General features: G+C 48.6%; 1 protein-coding gene across 1 annotated transcript in view; it reads right to left on the bottom strand.

The window, feature by feature from the left end:
• Window positions 1-26,993, bottom strand: part of Cfap77 (cilia and flagella associated protein 77) — a 131,293-nt gene that overhangs the window by 54,371 nt on the left and 49,929 nt on the right. The window contains exons 2-3 of the mRNA XM_059259920.1: window positions 7,936-8,035; window positions 6,424-6,649 (exon numbers count right to left, since the gene is read on the bottom strand). Coding sequence (XP_059115903.1) covers window positions 6,424-6,649; window positions 7,936-8,035 — 326 coding nt within the window. The remainder of the gene's footprint in view (window positions 1-6,423; window positions 6,650-7,935; window positions 8,036-26,993) is intronic.

Here is a 26,993-nt window from a genome sequence, read left to right on the forward strand (position 1 = left end):
ACACACACACACACACACACACACTGACACTGTACTGTCACTTAGTGAGGATGTAAATAAGGGTTTCCAATATGGAACAGTGACAGACAGGTGTGTGTACAGTTCATCTGTCCTGTGATCAGGGTACCCTTTGCTGGCTGAAGGATGATGGACCCCACTGGTGACTCTCCCTGAGTGTGGCATGAGGCGGAGCAGTAGGAGAGCCTCAGCTGTCTGGACTCCACCAGCTCCGGCTCAGGCTGTTCCCTGGCTCCACATCTCTGACTCACTGTTACTGAGAACACAGGACCAATTAACAGCAGGAACAATTAAGATATGCGGGAGCATGGGCACCCCCTCCCAATAAGCCCTTATTAAAATACATTAATAATTAAGCAGGCCTTTAATAGCTACAATTCTGGCCTGCAGACATGTCTCTGAACAGGCCTCAGGATGCAGCCTGCTTTGAGAGCTGTGTTATGGCCTTCTGTACTGGTGATGAGGTTTGACAATCCCACCCTGGCTGGAATGCTGCCATGGGACAGTGAAGCAGAGCTGGAGAATTCCCAGTGTTTCCCAGCTGACTGCAGAGGTGAAGCCTTCCCAGCTGGGGCCAGACCCTATACAAACCCTGTACCCCTCATGTTTCTCTTTGAGATAAAGCCTGACCCTCCCTCTCAAGGCCATGGGGTGTACAAGCTGACCCTGCCACAGAGGAAAATGGCAGTGGTTAGCTTTGTGTATGCAAAACACTCTGATGTCTAAGTGTTAGAACAGCACTTCAAAGGACAAGAAGGGACCATGGAGAGCTAAGAGATCAAGAATAGACATGGCAGGACAGCTGTGATGTCTGCACTTGGGGACAGGGGTGAGGGGTGGAGGCAGGAGGATCAGAAGTTCAAAGCCATCCTTGCCTTCATAGCAAGTTCCTGGCCAGCCTGGGACACATGTGATGCTGTTTCAAAACATCATATTAAAGCAATTATCAGTCCTCACCAGAACAAGACCCCTAAGACAGACCTGAGAGAGGCCAGGCTAGCAAGGACGGGATACATGGAGGGCATGGGTTCTGCGCAAAGCACAGCCAGTGGGGTGGTAAGACCCAACTGCCCATGTCTCTCATTAGTCTAGAAGCACAGGAAGTCCAGTGTTTATGTGCAGTTCTGCCTTGTTTCTTTTTAATGAAGCAACTCATTCAAACTTTTGACACTGTGTGTGTGTATGATATGGGTATGTGATGTGTGTGATGTGTGTGGTGTGTGATCTGTGTGTGTGATGTGGGTATGTGATATGTGTGTAATGTGGGTGTATGATGTGGGTATGTGATGTGTGTGTACGATGTGTGTGATGTGGGTGAATGATATGTGTGTGTGATGTGTGAGTGTTATGTGGGTATGTGATGTATGTGTGTGATGAGTGTGTGATGTGGGTGCACACTGAAAATGCCATGGCACAAACGTGGAGGTCAGAAGACACCCTCAGGTGTTGGTGCCTGCCTTCTACCTTGGTTGAGACAGATCTCTCGTTTGCCACTGCTTACACCAGGCTAGCACACCCTGGAGCCCCTCCCTCAGTTTCCTCTGGTCTCTGTGGGAGGGTTGCAGGAACAGATGCTTGTCAGGTTTACATGGGTTCTAAGGTCCAAAGTTGGGTCTTCACTGGTGATTCCCAAGCCTTCTCTCCAGCCCTCTCTCCTTTTTAAAACTTACTACACGAGACAAAGAAACCTCTCTGCCTTGTCCCTGTCCCTCCTCCTCTTGTGCCCACAGATCATGTGGCCCTGTCTTCCAGGCGCCTGCTCAGAGTTCTGCTTTTTTAGGGGGTCCAAGACTGATGATTACAAGGCACCTCTCCTACTTAAAAGTAGGAATCTCACCACCGAGGAAGTAACTGAGGGATTCCAAAGTTGGGCTTGATGCCCACGTGGCACAGGAGGCTGCATGAGCCTGAACTTGGGGGTGTCTGGCAAAGAGGGGTACACCCGTGGGAAACATAAAAGGTAGGGTCTGCATTCAGCCTTTGCACTCTCTAGGATTTCTTGCGGTTACCATGGCTTAGCACGCTGTTTCCCACTTGGTGTATCTAATGTGTCTGAGACTTTGTTTTAACGCATCTTACAGGAATGTAGGTACTGATCATTTACTTCATTATTTATTTATTGGGCCAAATCACTCCCACAATTCTTTTGCCTTCCAGTATAATCTGATTTGGTTTTCAACATGCTTTTAAAGTGAAGAAATAAATACAGCGGAGGCTTGTTAAAGGTGATCACCAGGGAATGGGCCTTGAACCCATAACTTTAAAGTAATAGCCCCATTACAGGGCGGGGCGATGGGTTTTTAACTGTTCCCAGGCATTTAAGTCAGAAGGGTGAGGGGCTTACCACACAGTCTGGGCAGCTCCAAGTCCTTCCTGAGGCCATTTAACCTCCATTTACAAAGAAATAAAGCGAAATTGATGCTGATCAGGCCGGCTGGGGGATATTTCTGATCCATAAAAGCCCTCTGTCTGCAATTTGTGGAGTGGCCCTGTCACATGGGAAAGGCCTCCCTGATAAAGATAGAGCTTTATGGCCCGATACTCACGGCTAACAGCAACCTAATGCCACATTTTCATTTCTCTGCAATTAATGTTAATGTCGACTACGAAATTGTCATTAAATACCATTTTAAAATCCATTCAATTTGCATATGCAAAGCTCATTTACCATCACAGGAGATGCAGCAGGCACTTCATCACGTCTTTGCCCTGGAATTGTGGCCACTCCGTTTTATAGCAATTTAAGATTTTTATATTGGGAACTGATGATAATGCATGGCCTTTTTGAAACCAGCTGACTTGAAGGATGGAAAGCTGAAGCCCCCAGGGACCAGAGGTTCTGGGTGTCCATGCCATGCCTACATTAGAAAGAGGGAGACCCTAAGGAGGAGCCTCAGATAAGGAGCCTGCCACCTGACTGGAAGCCTGGCTCCATCAGCGGCAATGCTGTGTGACCTTGGAGTGCTCTCCTCACCTCTCTGAACTCTCTACTTCTCCTGTTTTCAATAAGAGCTCCCAGTCAAGTGATTGCTAATGTATGTTCTAATATTAAATGTTTCAAATAGAAGTCTACTTAAGAATCTGAGCCAAGCTCTGACTTGTATGAATTTGAGGAGGTCAGTTAACCCCTCCCGAATTCCTGTGGGTAGATAGGACCTCTACTAGTCTCCAGTGAATGTCTAATGAAGATTTATAGAAAAATGGGGAGAGAGAATGAGGTTACTGGTATGGCTCCCCTGTTACACAGGAGGAGGGAACAAAATTCCCAGTGAAAAAGATTGTCAAAACTCAAGACACAGCGATCACATTCTAGAAGCCCATATATAAAACAGGAGAAAGTAGGAAGAAGTTCAGAGAGGTAAGCAGAGCTCCCAAAGTCACACAGCAGGTAGTTCACTGAGCTGAGCTGAACCAAGCTGGCAGGCTCCTTGTCCAGTGCTCCCTCCTTTGGGGACTTGGGAACAGAGACAGAACTGGTACCAGAGGCTGACTCTTGACCCAGACCCCTGATACCAAACTGTCTTGAGGATTACAGGATGGGCTACCATGGTAACTCTACAGTCTGCAGATGAGGAGGGCACCTTCACGAGGTTGGACTGCCATGATCCAAGAACCCAGGTGATCAGTCCAACCCAGAAGCAACTTTCCCACATGTCTCACCATTACCACATCGTAGTGGTGTTTGCTCCACCTGTGACCTTGGGCTATAGGGCCCGAAGGAGGCCGTGCTTCTTGTTGTTGTACATGACCTCTTAAAAAGAGAGGAGAGAGGGGTCACAGAATGGGCGGAACACTCCTTAAAAATTTCCTGCTTCACTGAAAGCTATGCTGAAGACTCAAACCTGTAGGCTGAAGATAGACGCCCCAACATTACAGAGGAACTTAGGATGACTGTCCAAGCAGCCAGATGTCTCTGTCATTTCTAGAATTATGAAAGTTGCTTGCAATGTACTTCCTGTTTACTCAGATAATATTATATCCTTCTGGGGTTTTGATGGAGTTGAAGACTAGATAGTTATAGTTATAGTTTTCAAATATAAGATAGATGATAGAATATTTTCTTTAATTTTACCAAATACAAATAGACTAGATATTATAACTGTAATTCTTGCTTGATAACTGTTTTGTTATATATAATTTTACTATGTTAAAGTTAAAACCTTCCTTTCTGATTAGGCAGAAAAGGGGAAGTGCTGTGGGATGTCTTTCTTTATGCTGTGAATATGTGTGGCTCCCACTGGATAATAAATAAAGCTGTTTTGGCCTATGGCAAGAAAGCTTACAGCCAGGAGGGAAATCCAAGCAGAGAAACAGAGAGAAAGGCAGAGTGGGGAGAGTTGCACCACCAAAGGAGCAACAAGATACCAGCACACCAGTAACGCCATGGCCATGCGGCAACATATAGATTAATAGGAATGAGTTAATTTAAGATGAAAGAGTTAGTAAGAAGCCTGACCATAGGCCAAACAGTTTGCAATTAATATAAGCCTCTGAGTGATTATTTTGTAAGCAGCTGTGAGACCTTGGGTGGGAGAGATTTGTCCAGACTGCTGGGCAAGGCAGGACCTAAGAAACTTCTGTCTACACCACATTCCAGGTTCTAAGGGTGGTGTGCACAGAAATGCACTTCTAATGGGAGGTTGGCATGCTAATGATAAGGGGCTGCTGGACTGGACTCTGAAGAATGAGAGTGTTTTTGTTTTTTTTTTCCTGGTGAGATGGTATGAACTGAAGTTCCCAGGAAAAGCTGCTTGGGTATTAAACATTCTACAAGGCTGATTGACTGACCTTAAGGATTGCAGAGAGTTGGAATTTTGCAGGCCCAGAGCCAGATTTTCTTGGGCTATTTTTAGCCCCCTTTTTAGGCCTTCCTTGCCCACCTGTGTCTGAGCTAACAGCCTTTCGTAAGGTACACACAGAACCCCTCTTCCACCAACCCAAAGACTAAGAATGTCGCCAGATGGCATCTGAGGCCTAAGCAGAGGCTTCCCTGCTAGGGAGCTGGTGGACTTTTGGGGGTGAGTTTCAGTTTGGGAAGAGAAGCAACAGGAGGGACTGTGGCTGACAGTGACAGGAATGTGCCCATCCCTGCGGGTTAAAATGATAGGTCTCGTATTGCATGATTTTACCACAATAAACACATAAGAGGAAAAAGAGATTCCAGCCAACCAGCAAGCAACAAACAAAACAGGAGAGGAGTGGTAGAGCCAGTTCCTGGGGGCAGGGGATTGGGTTCCCTGAACTGCCGAGCTTGAGCCCATGGCCTTGCCTGGAGTCAGGGTGACATGGGTACCCATAATGCACATGAGCTGATGTAGGGGAAAATATGGAGAGAGTCACTCTGATGGAGGCCAGCGTGAGTCTGCAGAACTAGGGAGGTCTGAAGCGACTGATCTGAGCTCCAGAGTGGTCATGTCTTTGCTGTAGAGTCTATGGCACTGATATTGGCAGTGACCCCTGTGGTCTATGTGATCATAGGACCAGAGAGCTCGTTTCTCGGGGTAACCCATGCTTCCGGGGTACAGGCTAGATTTTCTGCATTTGTCTGACGGTTTGCAGCAGGAGGGCTTTCATTTCATAAGTCAAACACTAATAATACAGTTTACCATGGAATAGTCAACCCAACAAGATTTACTTTTATTTTATGTGAGTGAGTGTTTGCCTGCATGCATGTATGTGCACCGTGTGTGTGCAGCGCCCACAGAGACCAGAAAGGGTGTCAGGTCCCCTGGGAACTGGAGTTACACATGGTTGTAAGCCCCATGTGTGTACGTGCTGGGAACTGAACCTGGGTCTTCTGCAAAAGCAACAAGTGCCCTTAACCACTGCCGAGCCATCTCTCCAGCCCCCAATCTCCTCGCTCTTGGGTTACATTTTGAATTGCATCATCTTAACTGCGACACAGCTCATGTGTGCCGAGGGCTCACTGTGTCTAGCTGCTATAATTGAGTCTTCAATGAAGTTAAGTCTTAAAACCTCTTAGCAAGGAGGCAGCAGGCACTGCTGTGATCCCACTGTACAGGTACGGGAACTGAGGCAAGGCTCCTGGCTAGCCACGGTCCAGACTCAAGTCCTCATACTTTCGCGGCAGGCACTTGGCTGTCTGAGCCCTCTTTCCAGCCCCAGTTGGTAGATTTTGTTTTGTTTTGTTTTGTTTAAGACAGGGTCTTATGTAGCCTAAGCTGGTCTCAAACTTATTGGCAACATAGACAAGAATGACTGTGAATTCCTGTCCTCCTGCCTCTGCCTACAAAGTACTCTGATTCCAGGCATGTGCTACCACACCTGACCAATGACCTTTTATGAGAAAAATCTTTAGCCAGTGTACAACTGTTCCTGTTCCCTGGTGGTCTTGTCACCCTCATTAGCTACAGAGAAGGTAGGAGCTGAATTCCCTGACCTTACCGTGAACGGATCCCAAAGGTCACGTTGGGAGGGGCAGGGGGTGGCTCCTTCTGTCGCCGCTCTTCCTGGTCGCTGATTCGGATGTCATTAAGTTCACGATAGAGCATATTTTCCCGGGCAGTCACCAGGCCAGCTTTGACAGCCCCACGGTTCATGGCAATATAGTTCCGGGTCAGCTCATGGGGGCATGTGGGTTGCTGCTTAAACACATTCCAGTGCCCAATGGCTGCAGGCAAGGAGACAACAGGAGGGTGGGTGTCAGTGGGAGGAGAGGGTACAGGGTTCCCATCACTCCCATCACAGGGGACAGTGCTGCCTGGCCCTGGCCAGCAAGGTCTCCCAGAGACCCCAAAGTGGGCATGTGATGGTCAGCTTTAATTGTCAACTTAGTTTCAAGGAGAGATTGTCTATATGGGGTTAGCCTATGGGAGGTTGTCTTAACTAAATTAATTGATGTGGGAAGATCCAGTCCACTGTGGGTGGCACCGTTCTTAGGCAGGGGGTCCTGGACTATATAAGAGTAGAGAAGTCAAGCTGAGCACAGGCAGGCATGTGAGCAGGTGTGCATTCACTCTCTCTGCTCTTGACTGAGGATGTAACATGTCCATCAGCTTTATGCTTCTGCCACTGACTCCCATGCAGTGAGGGGATCCCCTGTAGCAACCTGGGATTGTGAGCTAAATAAGCCCCCTTACTCCTTAAACTGTTTGTTGTCAAAGTTTTGTTCATTTGGTTGGTTATTCCCTAGACAGGGTTTCTCTGTGTAGCTCTGGCTGTCCTGGAACTCGCTCTGTAGACCAAGCTGGCCTAGAACTCAGAGATCTTCCTGCCAGTGTTGAAACTAAGGGTGTGTGCCACCACTGCCTGGCTTTGTTGTCAGAATATTTTTTTTCTTTTTTTTTTAAAGATTTATTTATTTCTTACGTACACAGAAGAGGGAGCCAGATCTCATTACAGATGGTTGTTAGCTACCATGTGGGTGCTGGGAATTGAACTCAGGACCTCTGGAAGAACAGCCAGTGCTCTTAACCTCTGAGCCATCTCTCCAGCCCCTGTTGTCAGAATATTTTGTCACAACAAAAACCAAACCAGTTTGGTTTGACTTTGGCTTTGACTTCCAATGGGACCTCGGGGGTTGGCCCTGAGACTGTTCGGTGCTTACTTCTTGGTAAAGAACAAGGACAGCCACACTGGGGGAATCTTTGATGGTCCCCTACCCCTCACTCCTGAACCCCCCATGGCTCCCCTCTTTGGCCGTGGTCTTACCACTGGGACACCAGCTCTTTCCCTCTTTTTTTCCCTCTGTCCTTGCCAAACAGCTTTACCCAAGCTGGCTGAAAGTGGGGTGTGAGTCTCTCATCCAAATGAGTCCTCTCGAGTTGGGGATTTAGCTCAGTGGTAGAACGCTTGCCTAGCAAGCTCAAGGTCCTGGGTTCGATCCTCAGCTCCAAAAAAAAAAAAAAAAAAAAAGAGTCCTCTCCAATCTCTGTGCTCCCAAGGACATCCACTCACCTTCAGGAACCCCTCCATCCAGCCCCCGGATGTAGAGTCCGTAATTGAAGTTGATGCCAGGCAGGCTGCAGCTTCTCTCCCGAGGCTTACCAAGCTCTGCCTGTCGGGAGAAGAGGACTGAGGTAAGGGGCGGAATCTCAGACTTAGCGGAAGTGAGCACAGTCTCCCCCGGCAGTAGGGGGCTGATAGGGCTCTTCCTGTGAGGGGCAAGCAAGCTGCACGTGGAGTCCTGAAGCATCTACACAGCAGAGCAGCTAGCTGAGTCTGGAAGTCCAGACCCATTATCCTGGAACAAGAAAAAAGTTCAAGAAAACTGAAGGAGGTGACAGGACACTGTGGACACTGCCTACTTGCTGAGGACAGCCCCAACAGTGCACAGGTGCCCGCAGGGAGCCACTTCCTCTTGAGTTCTCACCTGGAGGCGGGCATGGGAACTCACTGTCACCCTCCTGGCATCTGGATAGTGAACCCTACCTTCTGGGTGTGCAGAAAGCTCTTCCAGGATGTCATCGCTATCAGCCACAGACCTCCCCCCATTTTATAGACAAATCACCCACAACTCCTAAGGGATGAGGAGTCTGTCCAGGACAGGCAGATTTACACACACACACACCCCATTTATTTTAAAGCTTTTTAGACATGTGAACATTTTTAGACATTCATCACATCTGTAGATTGTTAAACAAACTTGGCTGCTAACAATATTTGATTTGCTGGGAGGTGGTGGCGGTGCACGCCTTTAATCCCAGCACTTGGGATGCAGAGGCAGGTGGATCTCTGTGAGTTTGAGGCTAGCCTGGTCTACAGAGCAAGTTCCAGGACAACCAGAAAACCCTTTATCTGTGGTTACACAGAGAAACCTTGCCTTGAAATACAATAATAATTTTTGACTCTAATCTTCTAGTGGGTGGGCATAGCTTGACTAGCAGGTGTCTGCAGGGACTCAGTATTTCTGATTTTTCTCTAGGTGGGCAGTTGTCTTGACAATGGACCACTCTATGCTTTTTCCTAGGACTGGCTTCTTTCTTAATCTCCACACCTCTCTAGAACGGAAATTCCCTGAGGCTGGAGGCCCTGCCCTGTCAAGCACACAGAGCATCTCCTACACCTTCTTCTTCACATGTGAATGCTCTCCTCTGGTTCCTCCCATGCCTGCGCTCATTCACTTCTCACAACCATCTAGGGCAGTGGTTCTCAACCTGTGGGTCACAACCCCTTTGGGGAGTCAAACAACCTTTCACAGGGGTCGCCTAAGACCATACATTTACATTAGGATTCGTAACAGTAGCAAAATTACAGTTATAAAGTAGCAATGAAAATAAATTTATGGTTGGGGGTCACCACAACATGAGGAACTGTATTAAAGGATCGCAGCATTAGGAAGGTTGAGAACCACTGATCTAGAGGCTCAGGGCTCATCACCCCCACTTTTCAGATGGGGAGCGTGAGACTGCATATGGCCATGGATAGGAGGGGCAGAGTCTGGGGGGAATCCCAGTTTTCTGTCTTCAGCCCATGAGCTGAGTAAATGTCAGGGCCATGTGGCTTTCTGGTGCTGTCAGTCTGTGAACTGTGGACACACTCTTGCTGGTGTATTCCTGGTCACAGGCTGAGAGTACCCCCTAGTGGCTGGGATTATGTCTCCCAGGATCTGCCCATGTTGGGCCGTTCTGAGGACCTGGCAGCTCCCAGCTTACGAAGTGTTCCATGGTGTCCCCCAGCTTGTTGGGGTGTGGAGGAGCAGAAGTCAGGGAGTGCCCTTCAGGACTGCTCACAGCTCTGGCTAGCTGTCTAGGACCTCACCTGCAGCCCTTGCTGCCTCTGAAACTTTGGCTGTAGCCCTGCGGCTGAGGCAGAGTATCCCCACCATCAGCTGATGGACCATTAGGTGTCCTGGCTCCATCTCCTATACTCCTGGTCGCCATTTACCCTTCCAGCCCTCTCTCCACTGCCACACCCTCATTCCCAAACTTAAAGTGTCCTCCCCCTCATCTGAGTGTCTGTACTTTCCTGAAATGGGATCTTTTGTAACATAAGCTGGCCTCAAGCTCACTGAGACAAAGATGATCTTGAATTTCTGATCCTCCTGCCTCCACTTCCCAAGTGCTGGGATTCCAGGCTTGAGTTGACATGCCCAGTTTATGTAGAGCTGGGGATCAAACCCAAGGCTTTGTGCATGCTAGGCAGTATCATTCTTACATCCTCTCCCACTCATTTGGGGCTTGGAAGTACCCTTCTTCACTGCCAGGAACATACATACTAGGCCCTCTTGTATACGGGTCATACAGTCCCTGAGGCTCCTCTTCTTGGTGACACATGGTAGGTGTGCAATAGATGCTTAAGATAAAAAGCTCCTTGGGGGGGTGGAGTAATAGCTTGGTGCTTAAGAGTGTGTACTGCTCTTGTAGAGGTCCCAACCAACATTGGGAGGCTTGCCACTGCTTGTAATTCTAGCTCTAGGGGGATCTGATGCCCCCTTCTGGCCTCTATGAGTACTGCAATCAGGTACACATACACAAATACAGACACATACATTCACATAAACAAAAATAAATAGGTTTTTTTTTTTTTTTTTTTTTTTTTGAGAGATGGTTTCACTATGTGGCCCTGACATGCCTGGAACTCACTATGAAGACCAAGTTGGCTTTAAATTCATGGAAAGCCAGGCGGTGGTGGCACACACCTTTAATCCCAGCACTTGGGAGGCAGAGGCAGGCGGATCTTTGTGAGTTCAAGGCCAGGCTGATCTACAGAGCAAGATCCAGGAAAGCTACACAGAGAAACCCTGTCTCGAAAAACCAAAAAAAAAAAATTTTTTTTTTCACAAAAATCTACCTGCCCCTGCCTCCCAAGTGATGGTATCAAAGGTGTATACCACCATGACAGGCTAAAAAATAAATAATCTGTAAAAGCCTCTTGGGAGAAGCCTCTGGGATGGCAGTCTGGACAGGTTCCTTGATGCCTTTCAAGGTCATGGTCTCCCCAAAGCCCATAACGGTATCTCCCACAGCATGCTGCGCCTTGACAGCATCGCTCTGCAAAGGCAGACACACAGGGCCACATGCCACGAGAGTCCGTCATGTGAATGCCCAGAACAGGTGTCCACAGAGGCAGGAAGGTGTGAGGCTTCTGGGTCAGGGTTGGATGGTGAGTGAGGGATGGTGGGGCTGACTAAGGAACAGTTCCCTAGGAAGAGAGAAAAGCGGTTAACCCAAGAGCCGTACATCTTACACACGGAGAAGAGGTGAACTGGGTGCTATGACAATTACATCTCAAACAAAGCCATGGGCGAAGTGTGAAGGAAAGTAGTTAAGTCAGCAGTTGCCCGGTGTTTGGCTAGCTCCACCCCGTCTCCTGGAGGCTGTGTCTATGGGGGCAGTGATGCAGTGTGTGTGTGTGTGTGTGTGTGTGTGTGTGTGTGTGTGTGTAGGGATGGGGGGGATGCATGTGTGCTTGTGCGTGCATGTGCATGGAGGTCGGGGAGAACCCTAGGTACCATCCTTCAGGACACTTTCCACCTTGGTTTTTTTTTTTTTGCCACAGAATCTCACTGAGCCGGTAGGTTGCCCATTAGGTTGAGCCTGGGGATCCTCCTGCGGCCTCTGCTTCCCCTGCACTGGGCCCCCAGATATGTACCACCACGTTCACTCTGCATGAATTCTGGGGATCAAACTCAGGTCCTTGTGCTTGGAGGGCAAGTACTTTACCAGCTGAGCTATTTGCCCAACCCCTTTTGTTTGTTTGTTTGTTTGTTTGAATAGTCACATTTTTAGAACAATATATATGGATTTTTAAGAGCGTGAAACAACTCAGTTGATCTTAACATGACTTGAAATATGTGATCACATATTTATAGGTTACATTTGGTTTCCCCCAGTACCCAGCAATACAGTAGATGCTAGCAAACACGGCTTGGATAAGGGCATGAATGAACCAGGCCTGTGGTAAACCAGGTGCTAACAAACTCACACATACTGTAGCCAGCTTTTTTGGACTGCCAGTCCCCAAATCATGACACGGAGACTTATTATTAATTATGAAAGCTCAGCCTTAGCTTAGGCTTGTTTCTAACTAGCTCTTATAACTTCAATTAACCAGTTTCTATTAGTCTTGTGGCTTTTACTCTCTTCCTGCATGTCCTGATTCTTCTGCCTTTCTTCTTCCTCGAGACCTCTCTGTCTCCAGAAGTCCTACCTAACCTCTTCCTGCCTAGCTATTGACCATTCAGCTCCTTATTAAACCAATCAGTGACACATCTTCACACAATTTGAAGAAATAGTCCACAACAACACACTGGATAGCATAAACATCATTAGTTCTTTCTAGATGCTCTAGAAAGGCTGGGAAGCCCCAGATCTAGACAGCAGCCCATTAGGTCTGGGGAGGACCTGCGTCCCTAGTCAGCGAATGGCTACCCTTCACTTGAAGCCCCACAGGAGGAGAATACAGACCCAAAATTCTCCTCTGCTTCCTCGAAGGGCACAAATTCCACTGTGAGCACCCCGCCCCAGACCTGACTGTCTCCCCGAGGCTCTGTCTGTCAATACCACTGGAAGTTAGAATTGTCAGGAGTGAATTTGAAGAACACAGCACACCTCCCCATGGAGTCTCTGTTCTTCCCACAAGCAGCTGGCCAATCCTTTCTCTACCTCTTCTTCCACATCTCAAATCTCAGACCCCAATCTCCCTCCAGAGCCAGGGGTTCTGGGTTCTAGGCAGGCACGTTGCTGTGTGGTTTGGTTTTAAATTCCTTCCACATAGCTCACTTTGGGCTATAGATGAAGCTCTGGCCTCTCGCTTGTTTATGAAAACTGGTGTCGCCAATGACTGCTGGGAAGTTAATTAAAACATGGCTTCTCTGCAAGGCCTTGCCTCCCTCAGGGTAGGTGCAGGTGGGCCGACTTCCAGCTGGAAGAAGAACAATGGACAGATCGGGAGCTGAATGCCACCTTCAGCAAGGGGCAGGTGCCTCAGTCTCCATGCTCTGCAGACCTGTTGCCTGGGGCTCAGCAGAGAGGGACTTCTGGCCGCCAGAAATCACCTTGGGGCGGAGCTTGCTTGTATTTACTCCACAGATCTTCAGTTTGCTCCTTTTTTACACCAAGCCCTGTGCTGTGAGGTCTGAGATCAAAGTAGCCACATAGCTTTGCTCTTCAGAAGTGAACTGTCGTACAGAAAGGACTCAATGACAGTCAAGAGCACCAGCCGTGCAATGAGGAATGCTCAGACGCTTCACCTTAAAACCTCCAAGGCTAAAAAATGAGACAAGTTATTTGTGACACGTGGTCTGACAAAACTCGTGTTCATCCTATATAAAGAGCAGTCACAAATCAATACAAAGGAAAAACATGTCTGTAGAAAAACGAGCAAAAGATTTGAATAGACACTTCATTAAGAAGATGTCTGAATAGCCAAGGCCCACACATTAAGATATTCAACCTTGGCAAAGCATAAAATAAAAGTTCAATGGCACTGTCAAGATCTGAAGCAATCAGAACACTCATGATCTGTGGGACTGTGAGCTGGCACAGCGTGGGAAACCTGGTATTAGCTATTAGAGCCAAGCGTCTGCCTAGCCTACGATCTGATCGTTATGTCGTGGATAGCCACAGTGGCTCGTCCTCACTGTCAACCTGGCTGGATTTGCGGTTCCCTGTGAGGCATGCTTCGAGCGGCACCATCCTGTGGGCAGCAGACCCAAACTGAATAAAAAGGAGGAAGCTAGCTGGACTCGTGACTCAGCTTTCTGACTGCGGATGCCACGTGACCAGCCACCTCACGCTCCTGTCACCATGCTTCCCCACCATGACGGACGGTGCCCTCAATCCAGGAGCCAGGACAAACCCTTCCTCTTCTAAGTTGTCCCCCCCCCCCCCCCCGCCCCAGGGTATTTGGTCACAGCAACACGAAAACAGCAGACACAACACTGGAGAAGTACGTGTGTGCACACACTCCGAGACATCTGTAAATGATACTAACAGTTCTGCGCAGGTTAGCGCCAGAAGCCCTACCTCACCCCCACCGAACCCCGACTGCACCCCCGCCGCACCCGGGGCAGCTATCACAGGTATCACAGGACAGCAGCAGTTTTCCTTTCTTTCTCTTCTCCTTTCCTTCCTTCCTTCCTTCCTTCCTTCCTTCCTTCCTTCCTTCCTTCCTTCCTTCCTTCTCTCTCTCTCTGTCTCTCTCTCTCTGTCTCTCTCTGTCTCTCTCTCTCTGTCTCTCTGTCTCTCTCTCTGTCTCTCTGTCTCTCTCTCTGTCTCTGTCTCTCTCTCTCTCTGTGTCTCTCTCTCTCTCTTTGTGTGTGGGGTCTGTGTCTGTGTCTGTGTGTATGTTTTGAGACAGGGTTTCTCTGTGTAGCTCTGGCTGTCCTGACACTCGCTATGGAGACGATCCAGCTGCCTCTGCCTCACAGCCATTCCCAGACTGCTCTTGATACTGTGAGAAGTCCAGGCTGAGGCTATTGTCTGACATGCGGACTAGTGGAGAGAGACGTGGAAAGGCCACTTCGGAAAACAGCGCTTAGATCGGCTGGACGTGGGATGGTTACGTCTTACTGAGTCTGATAAAGTGGTCAGGAAAAGAGAGACACGTGTTTCAAACTGGCATTTTCTGGAGAATCCAGCAGGCATCAGGGAAGGCAGAGGAGCCCAGGGCAACACAGGGGCTTCCTGGAAGCAGAGGGCCCAGCTAGTGCTCTGCAGCCTGACAGAGGGGACCCTGGGTCCCTCCCTGGGCTGTTGGACACCAGCTGAATGTGGCATGGTGTGCTGGGGGGTGGGGTTCTTGACCCTGAATGCTAGACTAGGACAAACAGGTGGTGACAGGTGTCTGAGACCAGCTGCCACTGTGCTGCAAGGAGACCTGAGGCCTGGCGGTCACCTGCTCTTCCATGGCAACCTCACTCTGACATCTGTGGAGCTGATGCCACTCAGTCACAAATCTCAGCTTTGATGGGCCATGTGGGTCCCCAAACAGCCTGCCTCTCATATTAGGAAAGGACAAGAGATGGCCACTTGCAAAAGAGGTCTCTGGGCCAGCAGTCAGGCTGGGCTGTGGAAAGGTCCTGCGCAGGCAGCCTGGCAGCTTGTTGGGCCTTGTGGATGTTGGGAACACCCTCCCCAGACGAAGAACTGGCATGCAGTCTTTAGTGAAGAGAAACAAGGAAAAGAATAAACATTTATTATCTCCTGTGTGCAAGGCGTGCATGGTGCCCTGTGAACTCGGAGAATGCCTTATGTGGGGTTACTCTTCCCATTTTACAGATGAGCAAACTGAATCTTAAAGAAGTCTGGATGCGGGGCTGAAGAAATGGCTCAGTGTTTAGAGCACTTGCTGCTTTTGCAGAGAGCCTGGGTTCAGTCCCCAGTACCCACACCAGGCAGCCCACACCTGCCTGAAAGCCTAGCTATAAAGAATCTGTCCCTTCCTCTGACCTCCTAGGGCACTGCATACGTGTAGCATACACTCACACACAGACACGCATACACATGAATGAAAATAAAATCTTAAGAAAACAAATGGAAGTCTGTATCTGATCCAGTCTAGTAGTAAAGGGGTGAGCTGGATTAAAGTCACCTCTCTGTCTTAGCACACACAGCCCCTCACCCCTGTAAGGGAGGATATGTCTTTCCCACTGGACAGATGGGAGACAGAGGGTCAGGAAGAGAATAAAACTAAAAAAAAAAATCCTATCCGTCTCAAATCCTGCCTTCCTCATTCTTACAACTGACTTTTAAGACAGCTCACCCAAGTCCTTGAGGCCTGCAAGAGGCACATCTTGGCTTTGCACGTCAGAGAACTGTGAACTATCGGAAGCCACTTCAGCATGGCTCCCTAACCTTCATCCCTCATCCCAGGGGTGTTCACTGCAGGGAGCAGAATCCCAGCCCCAGACTGGCCACCCAGCCCTCCCCAGCCTCCTTCAAAGCACTCTCTCCCAGAGTTTCCTCTGTCACTGAGTGGCTTGGCTGGAATACAGCTCTGGGTGACAGCTGTCCCCATCAGCTGACAGCTTCATTAAACCTTATTAACATGTCATCCCTCTCCGCCTTAGTCCCATCCTCTGCTCTAATTAAAACCATCTCTCTTCCCGTCCCAGGGGGTCCTGGGATTCTCCCAGTCCTTCTACAACAGCAGCTTAACTCCAATTCCCCAACACAAGGATCGGAGCTCTGAAAAACCACCCCCCAGCCCTTGGTCGGCAGCCCCGGAACTGCCTAAGGCTGGTGGCCCTGTGAGAACCACAGGCACCTCCCCCAGGCAGATACAGGTGACGTTTCCCACGGGCAACTGCCTCACTCTGAAGTTCCCTGGGACCTGAGAAGTGGCTGCGCCTTGAAGCCCAAGCACCTCATACCCTTTTATATCCTCAGTGAGTGTTCATTTCCAGTCAAGTATGTGAAAACAGGTGCCGTTGGCCGGCGTTGGCACTTGGGTAGTCCAAACTGAATTTGCTCTAGACAGATGGGGAGATGTGTTCATTTTCCAAAATGGCACAAATGTGTTTATTTATGACAGGGAGATAGATGCCTGAGTTCCAGACCCACCTTAGATGTCCATCCCAAGAGAGCGAGCCCCCCAAAGCATCAGCCGCCCTCACTTCCTGGTTACCACATACAGTATAACCTGTTAGCTCCTTAGCCAGCATCTAAACCAAACAGACGCTTGGTCTGGAACTGTAAAGCCTCCCCTTCACTATCCTGCATCCTATTAGAACTGAGAGAGGTGAAATCCCAGTTACTGCCCAGTAGTTATTAAATAAATATCCGCATACCGTCCCATTTCTGCATACATATGCACACACATACCCTGTGCCTGTGCTCAGGGTAGTTCATTACTGTAAAACAACTTAAGATCTTCCAATGAAAAGCACAATATAAATGCAAATTGTGATCGCTATTAGCATAGGGATATTTATTTATTTCCATAATGAGAGCCTCAGATAAACAATCACGGGAAGTGAGGCACATTATGCATCAAAGGACCCAGGCAGCCTGGGCTTTGAGTGGTATGCATTGTCTGAACACTGCATAATGATACCAGAAGCCACACACCGGAAGAACACATCCACATATGATCAAAGTTGTGTAAGATAACATCAAACAAACCAAAAAAAGGCTCAGCAGGACTCAGCATTTTACATACATCACCACCATCCAGACATCATGTTTTTTTGTTATTTTTTTAATGCTTTTCTCTTTCTTTCTCTTTCTTTCTTTCTTTCTTTCTTTCTTTCTTTCTTTCTTTCTTTCTTTTTTAAATACAGGGAGGAACAGAGAAGCACAAATGCTGTGTGAGGGTATATGGCTAGAGATGTCACTTTTCTCATTAAAAAATAAGAAAAGGCAGCTCAGTTGGAAGAGGGCTTGCCGAAGGTGCACGGGCCCTGGGCTCCATCGCCAGCACCCCATGAAGCAGCTGTGGCGGTCCACATCCCATAATCTCAGCACTGAGGAGATGGAGGAAGGCAGGAGCAGGACGTTGGGTCCAGTTTGGTCTCCAGGAGACTCTCTCAAAGTAGCAACGTTTTTTAAAAGGACAAAAAGCAGGATCTCTTATGCATGTATTTTATTTTATATTATATATATATATTGAGACCAGGTGAGACGCTGGTTTCATCACCACACTGCAGCCCAGCGATGGGAGGACCAAGGTGGCCAGAGTGGGCTCCATGTCCCTGGAGTTGTCTATGCCCCACCCCATATCCTCACCCACTACGCCTCCTCAGCAGAGAAGTTCCTGGACCGAGCCCAGCAGGCGTGCTCAGTCAGCAGGGATTGCCTGCCCACTGGCTGCTCACATCTCCACAGTGCCTCTCCAGCCCAGGTTTGGGACAGCAGGCACACGACTGCTCCAGACCCCTAGGTCCAGCCCAGCCACCCCATTCAAGCCCTTCCCTGTTTCTCGTGGCCCTGGGCTGCCTGAACCTCACGGCCTGCCTACCTGGCTGCCCGGCTGTTCCCCAGAGCAGCCAGCCTCCCTCTGTGCGCCCCCAGCTCAGCTCTTACATCTGATGTATGGCCCTCGCCCCGTGAGGCGGTCACGGTGACAGAGCCCTGGTGCTCTCTCCCCTCCCCCTCGACAGCTTGAAATCAGGTCTTTCATTTGCATTTACATGATCTCGCTGTGCAGCTTATGAGATCGAGAGATTTATTTGCTACTTAGCTTGATGCTTGATTACACACTCAGAGAAGGCAGCGGCTGGGAGAGTGTATGGATGCATCTGCCCAGAGCCGCAGCCTCTGGGGGCCGGTAACTCAGCAGCAGGTTTAGGTGGATGAGGGGGGCACAGATTGGAGGGGAAATGCTAACAGGAGACAGTGGAAGGAACTATCACCATAGTTTTTAAGGCTTTTTCTTTAAGTAATGAAAATGGCTAGATGTCACTCGAGATTATGAAGAGACTCAGTCGTTCCTAAGAGGCCTTCCATTGTCTTGGGTAATGAACTTCCAGAAGCTTCTCTCCCAGGAGGAATAGGAAGCTCTAGAAAGAGGCACATGTGGATACAAGGAGTCGATGAGCAGGTCCCCTGCTCATATCCACTCATAAGAATGTCTGAGACCAGCAGCTCCCCAGCCATACCTGTATGTCCATAACCTGGTCATGACGCAGACCCAGGAAGACACATTCTCTACCTGGCCTCCACCCATGGAGACACAGAATAATGGCAATGCAATTCTGGGCAACAGGCTCTTATCAGAAGAAACAGAGGAATAAAGCAGCCACACACACACACACACACACACACACACACACACGCACACGCACACGCACACGCACATGCACACGCACGCATGCACGCACACACGCATGCAATCTCATGTGCTTGTGGGTTATGAGCAGGTTGGGTGAATTCTAGTCCCCAACAGGCACACTCCTGCTGTCCACAGCTGGGCGTACTCAAGGCAGAAAAACTCATTTTCCTGGCAGTCTGCGCCTGGCATGGTGAGGATGGAGTTCACGGCTGCCAGCCTGTCCCCTGTCACATCATCCAGATCCAAGAGGAAATCATCTGGCAAGTTCCTGGGACACGACAGTTTAGTGATTGAGAATGAGCTGAGGCCAAACCACCCGAAGTGCGGTTCTGGCTGCCTGACTCCTTGTGACTTTGACCAAGTTAACCTCCAAGCAGTCAGATACTTTACCCATGAACCAGGCTCAGGGGTGCTTTCAAGCCAATCAAGTTCTTAGCAGAGGACTTGGTGGGTCCTGAATAAAAAGTCGTATTTACACTGGGTGGCGAGGGCACATTCCTTTAATCCCAGCGCTCGGGAGACAGAAGCAGGAGGATCTCTTTGAGTTCAAGGCCAGCCTGGTCTACAAAGCAAGTTCTAGGACAGCCAGGGTTGTTACACAGAGAAACCATCTCAAAAAACAAACAAACAACAACAAAAATCTTATGGGAATAACCAACTGACATCTACTTTGACTTAAGACCCACTCCACAAGATGAAACCCATACCCAACACTGCTTGGATGACCAAGAACCTGAGACTAGATAGTCCAGGGACCAAGAGTAAAACCAAATACTATTGTTGTAAAGAAGAAGGAAGAGGCGAAGGAAGAAAGAAGGAGGAAGAGGAGAAGAAGAAGAAGAGGAAGAGGAAGAAAGAGAAAGAAAATGGCTTCTAACAACAATCTGTTGTGCTCCTGGATCAGAGCCTTGCTCAGTCATCATCTGAGAAGTTCCCATCTTGCAGCAGATGGGAACAAATGCAGAGACCCACAGCCAGACATTATGAAGAGAATGAGAGAGCCTGGAACACTCAGTCCTAAATGGGATGTCTCCATCAAATCCTTCCCTTCAGGGCACAGGAAACTGTGGGAGAAAAGGCAGAAAGAGTGTAAGAGCCAGAGGGGATGGAGGACACCAAGGAAACAAGACCCTCTAAATCAACATGATCAAGGCACAGATGAATTCACAGAATGAAGCAGCATGCACAGGGCCTGCATGGGTCTGCACAGGGCCTGCATGGGTCTGCACCATGGAATCCAAGAGCTGAGAGGAGAGTGGACACATGCCCCCATCCCTAACCCAGAATCAATCTCCAACTGATCACCACTTGCAGATGAAAATTTAGTTTCCTCCAAGGCAGTCTCACTGGGGAAACAAACTATTCTTAAGGGCAGGCTGGATGGATGCCCAGCAGTAGATGGCCAACAGAAAATGAACTCAATGGCATCTTTGGAGGGTCCTTGTCTCATAATGTTATATCAGGGCTCTCTTTTTGTTTTAAAAAAAAAAAATCGTTATCTTCTGATTTTTTTATTAATATACATTTTTCTTTCCTCTTTTTACCCTATAAGTCCTTTGCATATATATTATATGTCTGAGTTTAGATTTCTATTGCTGTGAAGAGACACCATGACCATAGCAACTCTTATAAAGGAAAAACATTTAATTGGAGTAGCTTTCATTTTCAGAGGTTTATTCCATTATCATCATGGTGTGACATGGTGGCATGCAGGCAGAGATGGTGCTGGAGAAGTAGCCGAGTGTCCTACATCTTGCAAGCAAAAGGAAGTGAACTGAGACACTGGGTGTGGTTTGAGTTTATATGAGACTTCAAAGCCTGCCTCCAACAAGGCCACACCCACCCTAACAAAACCACACCTCCTAATAGTGCCACTCCCTTTGGGGGGCCATTTTCTTTCAAATCACTGCATTATGGCTTCCAGTTTAGTGTTTCTATGGAGTCCCTGAGTATGCAAATAAGTAGGCCTCTGTTTCTTATGCTTTCTCTTAGGCTCATTTCCTTCTGTTTGTTTTTGTTTTTTGTCCAGTTCCAATGTGTTAGTTTTTATTTTGTATTATATTAATTATATTATATTATTATCTCATAGAAGCCTGTTTTTTATTTTCTCTTTTCTTTCTTTTCTTTTCTCTGTGCATCCTTGGCTAGAATTCACTATGTTGAAGGCTGGCCACCATCAGCATAGAGTCATGGGTACAGCCCAACCACCCCCCTGTTCCCTGTATCACCCCAGACACTGTAGATAAATGACTTCCTCTCAGAGGACTACTATCCCTTGTGGCTCAGAGGAGTTTAGGGGTAATTCAGGTGGATAATGAAGAGAGAAGACATGGGGGGGGGGGCTCATGATGAAGCCCCTCATCCCGACCTAGCCAGGAACGCTCAATGTCATGCTTTGCACATGACAGTCTCCATACCAGACTCCACTTGAAGGCCTTCAGAAAAAATCAATTGATATATGTGGGTATGGTGACACACACCTGTAATCCCTGCACTCAGGAGCCTGAGGGCAGTGAGTTGAAGCCTAAACTACACAGGGATAACCTGTCCCAGAAAGCCAAGGCTTGGTGATGGAACCTAGTGGTAGAACACTTGTCTGCCATGGGTAATACATTCCATCCCCACTACAGAAAGGAAGGAAGGGGAGGGGAGGGGAGGGAAGGGGAAAGAGAAATAAGAGAAAAGGAAGAAAGAGATCCTGGCTGGAAAACACTGAGAGTGTGCAGCACACAGTAGGTAGACAGAAGCCAGGAGGTGGGGTCCTTCGGTGTCCTTCCACTTCAGTGTGACACTATTTTCACAGAAGGAAGAAACCCTTGGAGGTGGCTTGGATTTAGAGACCAATGTGGAAAGGGAGGTCTAGGTGAGGAGGCACGGGCAGGGTGAGGTCTGAGGAAGCAGCGCCCGGCATTTGGTCAGCTTGGCCACCAAGGGTCAAAGCTGGAGGATCCAGGAGAGAGCAGATTTTAGAAAGAGACTCCCTATAAAAAGAATGGGGGAGGGGGGTGTGAAAGAAAGAAAAAAGCCGAGGATGATCTATGTACATTTCAAAACTTAAAACAGAAATCAAAGAGAAAGTGAGCTGTTTTAAGTTTTGACAGCTGCAGGGATCATCCTGTTTGGACACTGTATTTATGTTTTCGTTTTCTTTATAGATTCATTGAAAATCGCATCATGTAATCGGGAAGGAAAATGTTCGGTGTCCCCCCCCATCTCCTCACAAACCCTTGTTCCTTCCCTAGAACAGATGAACCGCCGGCGCTGCCGCTCCTGCTTTGATGTATATTTCATAAGAGCTCATTGATTGTAAGTTTTATTTCCATGTCAATAAAAAAGTGGTATTGTAATGAATGGGAAGGAGTTTAACACAAAACGGCAGCTGACCCGTTCACAGAGTGTAGTGAAGTTCAGAAAGGGGAGAGAACACTGGCTGATAAGGCGGGGACAGTGGGAGCGGGGGCCAGGTCGGGGGAACCTGTGGTGGCTGGTTTTAACCCAAGCTGGGGAGGCTCAGAGGCCAGAGGCCTGCACCTTCTTCTTTGCAGCCTGTGGGATTGTTTTGTGATGGGATCCTCTAGGGATGATGCATGGCCCTAAGGAACGTAATGGAGGCAGAGACGGCCACCACAGAGGTTGCATGGGTCACTGTGCGTGTCTCCTGGGTGGGAGTGGGGGCAGCTTCTAAGACATCTCTTGGTTACTTGGAGGAGGAGGGTTGTGGGAATGAGTTCCAGGATTTGAGGGCTAATCCAGGAAAAAGATATGACCACATTGCAAGAGTGGGGAGCCCCTCCTAGCTTACACTGTCTAGCATTGAGGGAACTTCTGTCCACTAATGGGGGAAAGCACGTTCCCCCAAGGAGAGGGGCTCAGGCTGGCTGTGTATCTGCTGTTGTGGCGGGGAGTCTCTGAGCCTAGTGTTCCCATGAGTGTTGGTAGCTAGGGCCTTACAATCCTAAGAATTGGGCTAAGGCTGCAGCTCAGTTGGAAGAGAGCTTGCCTCGTATGCACAAGGCTCTGGGTTTGATCCCCAGCTCCTCATAAATCAGGTGGCACACACCTGTGTTCCCAGCACTTGGAAGGTGGAGGCAGGAGGAGCTGAAGTTCAAGGTCATCCTCAGTTACATAATGACTTTGAGGCTAGCCTGGACTATATGAGACCCTGATTCAGGAGACAAAATAAATAAACAAAATAACCCAAAAAACCTAGAGACAAACCAGAGCCTTAGTCTACACAGGGCTGCCCTACCATGCCAGTTTCTTACAGCAGACCCACAGGCAGGTTCTAAATGGCTAAAATCCTGCTTGCTTGAGCAGCTCTTAAAATAATTGAAAGTGTAAAACTTTGAGTTTGGTGCCTGAAGGCTTTTCAGCTACGGAGTCTCAGGGAGGAATAAAGCACAAGGGATGCGTCTTGTGCAGCAGGGAGTCAGGAGCTGTCGGAGCCACCACCCCGCTCTTAGCTGTAGCCTGCCTACACCCTCTCCTGCTCCCCTCCAACCATGGCTCCTTTCTGGGTTTTTCAGAAAGCTTGAACCATTCCCCAAGTAAAGTCTGTAGTCCTCATTCATCCCTGGGGCTCCCAAATGCCTCACTCAAATACCACTGCCCAGGGAGAGATGCTCAGCCTTTAAAAGGACTTGTTGCTCTTGCAGGTTCAGTTCCCAGCATCCATACAGTTGTTCACAACCATCCATAACTCCAGTTCTTGGGGGTCTGACACCCTCCTCTGACCTCCCTGGGCACTACATGCCTGTGGTGCACATATATCCATGCAGGCACACACTCATACACATGAAAATTAAATTAAGTTAAAAATAAATAAATACCCTAGATAACACTGTTAGGGGGTGCCCCTGGACTCTGCACCCTGCTTGAACATCCAGCCCATGAAGTCACACCCCAGTAGCCCCACACTTCAGTCTCTTGGGCAGTGGTTTCTGCAGCTCAGGCTCAGCTGCAAGAGTACAGGGCAAGCCCCTTTCTCTTACCACAGGATCCCAGAGCCTGGCACATAGTAGGTATTCAACAGCCTTCCTGGAGGACTGGTGTGACTGAGGGACATGCTCAATGCATTGGCTAAGACTTTGGAAGCTCGTGGACAAAGCCCACTACCTCCCAGGTCTAGATCTTCTAAAATAAGATGCATTCTTCAGGTTACGAGGGAGTCAAGCTTGGTTTGCCCTCCTCTTCACCGGTTCTCATACAACACAGGCTGGCCTCCAACTCTATATAGACAACGATGGCCTTGAAACTCCACATCCTCCTGCCTCTGTCTCCTGAGGGTAAAGTAAAGGTTTCCGGGCAGAGAATGAGCAGCAGTGGCATCTTCTTGCCTTGATGAACGAGGCTGACAGGGGTGGATGGGGGTGGGTAAGAGTGTGTGTAAGAGTGTGAGAGTATGTAAGTGTGAGTGTATGTGTAAGTCTGTAAGTGTATGGGGGTGTGGGTGTGGGGGAAGCTAATAGGAAGGGCAGCTCCTATTAGCTCCAGGTGAGCATGGCTGCCTCACCTGTCTTCTGCCTCAGCCTTCCACCGGTAAAATGGTAAAATGTAAAACTTCCAACTGATCTCCAGGACCCCATGGACGCTGTCACCCTCTTTCTGGAGCTTACCTGAACCCCCATGATCTAGAGCCCCATCTTTTGGGTCTCTATCACCTTGAACACATCACCTGCTTCATTCATTCAGGAATTCTGAGCTGCACTGTGAGAGAGTCTGTGAGTGACCAGATCTGGGGCCTGTGGCAACACTCTCATCCCTTAGTTGGTGAGTATCTGAACATAACCACAGACCTTAGCACTGTCCAGGCTGTCTCACAGACCCACAGACCCATGCCTGGGACTCCAGTGTCACCTGGTGATGCCAGCCAGCCCATCATGGTTGGAAAGAAAAGATTAAACCATGCAAGAAAAAAATCCAAGTTCCCCAAATATGCTCAGGGTGATGGAGCCACAGGGTGATGGAGCCACAGGGTGATGGAGCCACAGGAACTAAGGGCAAGGGGCCGCTCTGCCAGTGACCTAACGGGTGGCTTTTCACTGTTGCAAAATAGAGGTAAAGACTTCAAATGTGTACCCTGACTGCTCCGTGTGAAAGCTGTTGGTCTGTAGCCCTCCGTCCTGAAAATGACCAGGTTCTGTGTTGCTCTACCAGGAAAGACTTGAGAATGAAGTCCCCACCTGCCCCAATATGGTAAGAGATTCCAGTGGCAGCCTTGAGCCAACATATAAACAGACAGGTTGGTGCCACAGAATAATTTTCCTCTTCCCTGCACCAAATCAGGGATGCTAATCAGCCTCTCTGGCTGGAGTGAAGGCTACAAACGGGCGGAGACCAGCCTGTAATTACCAAAATAGAAAAAGAACAGCATTTTGTAATGAATGACAAGCGGCTGAGTGGAAATCTAATTTGGTCTAATTAAGCAGCCTTTTGTGAGGATTTGTCTTTAGATGAAAAGAGAGAGTAAGGAGATCTAAATGCAAATGAAGCCCTTCTTTGGGTTTTAAAGGGCCAGCGAGATGAGTGGCTTGCTCTGGCTTGGCTTCTCCATCAGGCTGTACGTCTTTCCACAGCCTCAGGTCCATGCTCAGTGAACCTGCCTTGGTAGGACCTGGTGCTCTTTTGTTCCCGGCCTTTTATATCTTTTCACACAAGACACCTTAACGAGGCTATCAGGGAGCTTCCTCTATTCAGTAGCAAATCTCATTTCACCCAAAGAACCAGAATCCAGGAGTTTGGGTGATGAAAGAAATCTGTCTTGTTCTTTGGAAGCCCAAAGGGCTCAGCACACACTCAGAGCCATGGGCACTGAGGGATCACTGAGGGGAAACCAAGTCCCCTCCTACTGCCTCACCCTCAGGGAGAGACCTGCTGTCACCTACGACTCCCTGGGGGCTTCCAGGGTGTCCATTTCTCTAGCTCATCTCTAGCTGGTCATCTGGCCCAGGCTGTTCTCCTTGTCCCACTGGTGACAACAGAACAGAAGACCCAGATGCTGCCATGAGCCTTTCAGCCATGTCACCACATCAAAGGGAGCTGAGGCACGGGGGGGGGGGGGGGGGGGGGGGGGGGGACACGGGACTGTCATTCGAACCCAAGACCATCTTCAGCTCTGATAATTCACTAGAATGACCCACTGAATGCAGAAAAGCCACTATATGTGGAGTTACACTCTGTCATACAAAGACAGACAAGAATCAGCAACAGAAAAGGGCATGTGGGACAGCAGCATCTAGGAAACATCAATCAGTGGCTTCTCCTTCTTGTCCCGGGTAGGCCAAGTAGCATTTACTTTGCTCAGCAGTGAGTGACAACATGCACAGGGTTGGCCACCAGGGAGGATGACCTGAGCCTTGGAGTCCAGGATCTTTGTATGTGTGGTACACATTCACATACCACATACATGTGCATGGGCACATTTGTACATTCGTATGGAGGCCAGAAGTTGACATCAGATGTCCTCCTCTATCGCTCTTCACATTATTTTTTCAGACAGAGTCTTTCACAGACAAGATCTTTCATAGACAGGGTCTTTTTCACATACAGGGTCTTTCACTGACAGGGTCTTTCACTGACAAGGTCTTTCACAGACAGGGTCTTTCACAGACAGGGTCTTTTTCACAGACAGGATCTTTTTCACAGACAGGATCTTTCTCTGAACATGAAGCTCACTGATTCAGCTATTTCATCTGGCCAGCAAGCCCCAGGATCTTCATGCCTCTGCCTTCCCAGTATTGGGATTGCAGGTGCACATGATGCCAGGCACATGCATGCTGGGGATGGATTCAGGTCCTCATGCTTATGTGTCAAACCCTTTACTGACTGAGCCATCATCTTAGTCTCAGAATCCAAGATTTTAAACAATAAGATTTCTTTTTATTTCTTTGCGTGTGTGTGTGTGTGTGTGTGTGTGTGTGTGTGTGTGTGTGTGTGTGTGCAGGCCTTTGGAAGCCAGGAGGTACAAGATGCCCTGGAGCTGGAGTTATAGGCAGTTATAAGCTGCCTGACTTGGGTGCTGGGAATTGAATTCAGCTTCTCTGGAAGGGCAGTAAGAGCTCTGAACCACTGAGCCATTTCTCCATCTCTCATTCTCCACTGAGAATCCAGAATTTTTTTATTATTATTATTAAAAACTGGTACACAGACATGGCTGGCCCCTTATGAGGCTGACTTTTGATTCTGGTCCTTCCAGAGGTTAGCTGACATTGTGTGGTCCAAAGCCCCTAATACAAATTACCCTGCTACCCTGGACCAACTAGTATGAATACAGACCTTTAAATTAGGTAGGATGAGATATT

The sequence above is a fragment of the Peromyscus eremicus genome, chromosome 4, assembly GCF_949786415.1.
Source record: "Peromyscus eremicus chromosome 4, PerEre_H2_v1, whole genome shotgun sequence".
Taxonomy (NCBI): Eukaryota; Metazoa; Chordata; class Mammalia; order Rodentia; family Cricetidae; genus Peromyscus; species Peromyscus eremicus.